Source organism: Perca fluviatilis, chromosome 11 (genome assembly GCF_010015445.1).
Source record: "Perca fluviatilis chromosome 11, GENO_Pfluv_1.0, whole genome shotgun sequence".
In the NCBI taxonomy this organism is placed as follows: Eukaryota; Metazoa; Chordata; class Actinopteri; order Perciformes; family Percidae; genus Perca; species Perca fluviatilis.
This window is the reverse complement of record NC_053122.1, coordinates 4,497,975-4,500,922: the sequence shown is the minus strand read 5'-3', so window position 1 is coordinate 4,500,922 and position 2,948 is coordinate 4,497,975. Positions and strand designations below refer to the sequence as shown.

General features: G+C 49.2%; 1 protein-coding gene across 3 annotated transcripts in view; it reads left to right on the top strand.

Moving 5' to 3' along the window:
• Positions 1–1,133: 1,133 nt before the first annotated feature.
• Positions 1,134–2,948, top strand: part of LOC120567835 (zinc finger protein 616-like) — a 12,462-nt gene continuing 10,647 nt past the window's right edge. For 2 of the 3 annotated variants that reach the window (XM_039814907.1, XM_039814906.1), the window contains exons 1-2: positions 1,134–1,796; positions 2,107–2,180. In XM_039814907.1, coding sequence (XP_039670841.1) covers positions 1,289–1,796; positions 2,107–2,180 — 582 coding nt within the window. In that variant the 5' untranslated portion in view covers positions 1,134–1,288. The remainder of the gene's footprint in view (positions 1,797–2,106; positions 2,181–2,948) is intronic. The other variant, XM_039814905.1, reaches the window with a different exon arrangement.

Genomic DNA, 2,948 nt, shown 5'->3' with positions numbered 1-2,948 from the left:
CTTTTTATTTTATTTTTTTGTCAGAAGAAAACTGATTTTAGCCAGATAAATACGGTGGCCGACAGGGGCAAACACACGCAAATATACACAACACAACCAAATACACAAACGCGCTGCAAATAAAAAACGATGCAAAAAGAAAAACAGTGTTGTGTGTATTTGGTTGTGTTGTGTGTATTTGGTTGTGTTGTGTGTATTTGCAGTGCATTTGCTGAATGCTGCGCATGTGTTGTCAAATTAATGAAGTTGTTTTCTTAATTTGCTTGTGTTTTGTCTATTTGCGTGTGCGTTTTGTCTATTTGTGTGTGTGTTTTGTCTATTTGCGTGTGCGTTTTGTCTATTTGTGTGTGTGTTTTGTCTATTTGCGTGTGTTTTCTTAACCCTTGTGTTGACTTTGGGTCAAATTGATCCGTTTTTTTTTTTATATCAGAAAATATGGGACGTAGAAATAAGCGCTGAAAATGTAAAGAAGAAAAATTTTACAATTTAAAACGTTGGAAAAAGCAAAAACAAACTGAAAAAAAGGCGTAAAAAACGTCAAGGTTGACGGGAAGACAACGTAAGGGTTAAGCCACCGTAGGTAAAAAATATTAAAGCTTCAAAATAATAATAATTTATAATATATAATAATAAATAATAAAAATAAATAATAAAAATAAATAATAAAAATAAATAAATAATTAATAATTAATAATTAATAATAATAATAATAATAATAGAAAGCTTCTCCTTACTTTAAGAAAGTTTCTCATTAAAACGACTTAGACCACATGTGTCAAACTCAAGGCCCGCGGGCCAAATCTGGCCCTTTCGCAAACTTTGATCCGGCCCGCATATCAATTCAGGTTCACAATAACTTTTTGCCCGCCTTGTTTTTGTCGCTTTTTCCGACAGTCTTGGCGCTTTTTTCGACATTTTGTGGGCTTTTTTCAACGTTATTTTACACTTTCTGTGATTTTTTTTTCAAAACATTTGGCGTTTTTGTTCGACATTTTTTGGTGCTTTTCCCAACGTTTTTGGCATTTTTTCCCGTAATTTTTTAACGCTATTTCTGACATTTGTGATGCTATTTTCAATGTTTTTTCATTGTCAATAACCTCTACATGTCTGGCCCTCGATGTGATTCTCTTTTTCCAGTGTGGCCCTTAGAGAAGTTGAGTTTGACACCCCTGACCTAGACTCATCACATTGGCAGAAATGGGCCTCCATACTCATGTCAAACGGGAATATCTTTTAGAATGGAGAATGATAGGCTACTACCATTGGCTACTACTAGGCTACTTTGCACATGCGCATTCTGGGTTGTCTCTGGGAGTTTTTTTCTACCCCTGCATCACTTCCTGGTTTGTCTCGGGTCTGTTTACATCAGGTGGGAATCTACATTCAGGCAAACGCTGCGGGCGCGTGCGTTTCTGTCGCTCTATCACGAGCCCCCTGTCATCTGGACGGTTCTGTTTTCTACACACGCACGCGGGGGGTTAACATGTCTCCGGCCGCTGGCATCCACGCGCAACTCGCCTCCATCATGGAGGTGCTGGCCAACACGGCGGTGGCGGAGATCTGCGAGCTCGTGGACAGCGGCTACTCGGTGCTGCAGCTCGAGATCTCGCGGAGCCGCAAAGAGAACGAGGTCCTGCGGAGAAAGCTGCGGCTCATGGAGCTCCGGGCCGCACGTTCGAGCGCCCTGCGCGCCGCCGCCAACGGCTCGGCGCTGCTGCTAGCTAACGGCCGCGCTCGAGCTCCGCTGCCTGCTCATCACCTGGGAAACGGGCCAAGGCGGAGCGGGACGCCTGGAGGTAATCAGCAGCACGCAACAGACAGACAGAGAGAGAGACAGACAGACAGACAGACAGAGACACACACACACACACACACACACACACACACACACACACACACACACACACACACACACACACACACACACACACACACCTATATAGTAACTCAAAAAATACAGTTCAATCACAACAGAAAATATTCCTCATTGTGTGTGAATACAGGTTTGTGTAGCGGGGGGGGACCCTGCTAAAACACATCCTAAAGGAAACACTGTCATTGTGTCCATTTCTTTTACGGTCTCTGACTAGAATGTATCTTCTGCAGGTGAGGCAGCGCGGCCCAGAGGAGACCCCGAACCTCCGTCAACAGACCCTGGACTAGATCCCACCCAGGGGCCGGTGAGTAGGGGACTAGATCCCACCCAGGGGACGGGGAGTAGGGGACTAGATCCCACCCAGGGGCCGGGGAGTAGGGGACTAGATCCCACCCAGGGGACGGGGAGTAGGGGACTAGATCCCACCCAGGGGACGGGGAGTAGGGGACTAACCCACCCAGGGGACAGTGAGTAGGGGACTAGATCCCACCCTGGGGACGGGGAATAGGGGGACTAGATCCCACCCAGGGGACGGGGAATAGGGGGACTAGATCCCACCCAGGGGACGGGGAGTAGGGGGACTAGATCCCACCCAGGGGCCGGAGAGTAGGGGACTAGATCCCACCCAGGGGACGGGGGGGACTAACCGGGACGTAGATCCCACCCAGGGGCCGGGGAGTAGGGGACTAGATCCCACCCAGGGGACGGGGAGTAGGGGACTAGATCCCACCCAGGGGCCGGTGAGTAGGGGACTAGATCCCACCCAAGGGACGGTGAGTAGGGGACTAGATCCCACCCAGGGGACGGGGAGTGGGGACTAGATCCCACCCAAGGGACGGTGAGTAGGGGACTAGATCCCACCCAGAAGACGGGGAGTAGGGGACTAGATCCCACCCAGGGGACGGGGAGTAGGGGACTAGATCCCACCCAGGGGACAGTGAGTAGGGGGACTAGATCCCACCCAGGGGCCGGTGAGTAGGGGACTAGATCCCACCCAGGGGCCGGAGAGTAGGGGGACTAGATCCCACCCAGGGGACAGTGAGTAGGGGGACTAGATCCCACCCAGGGGACA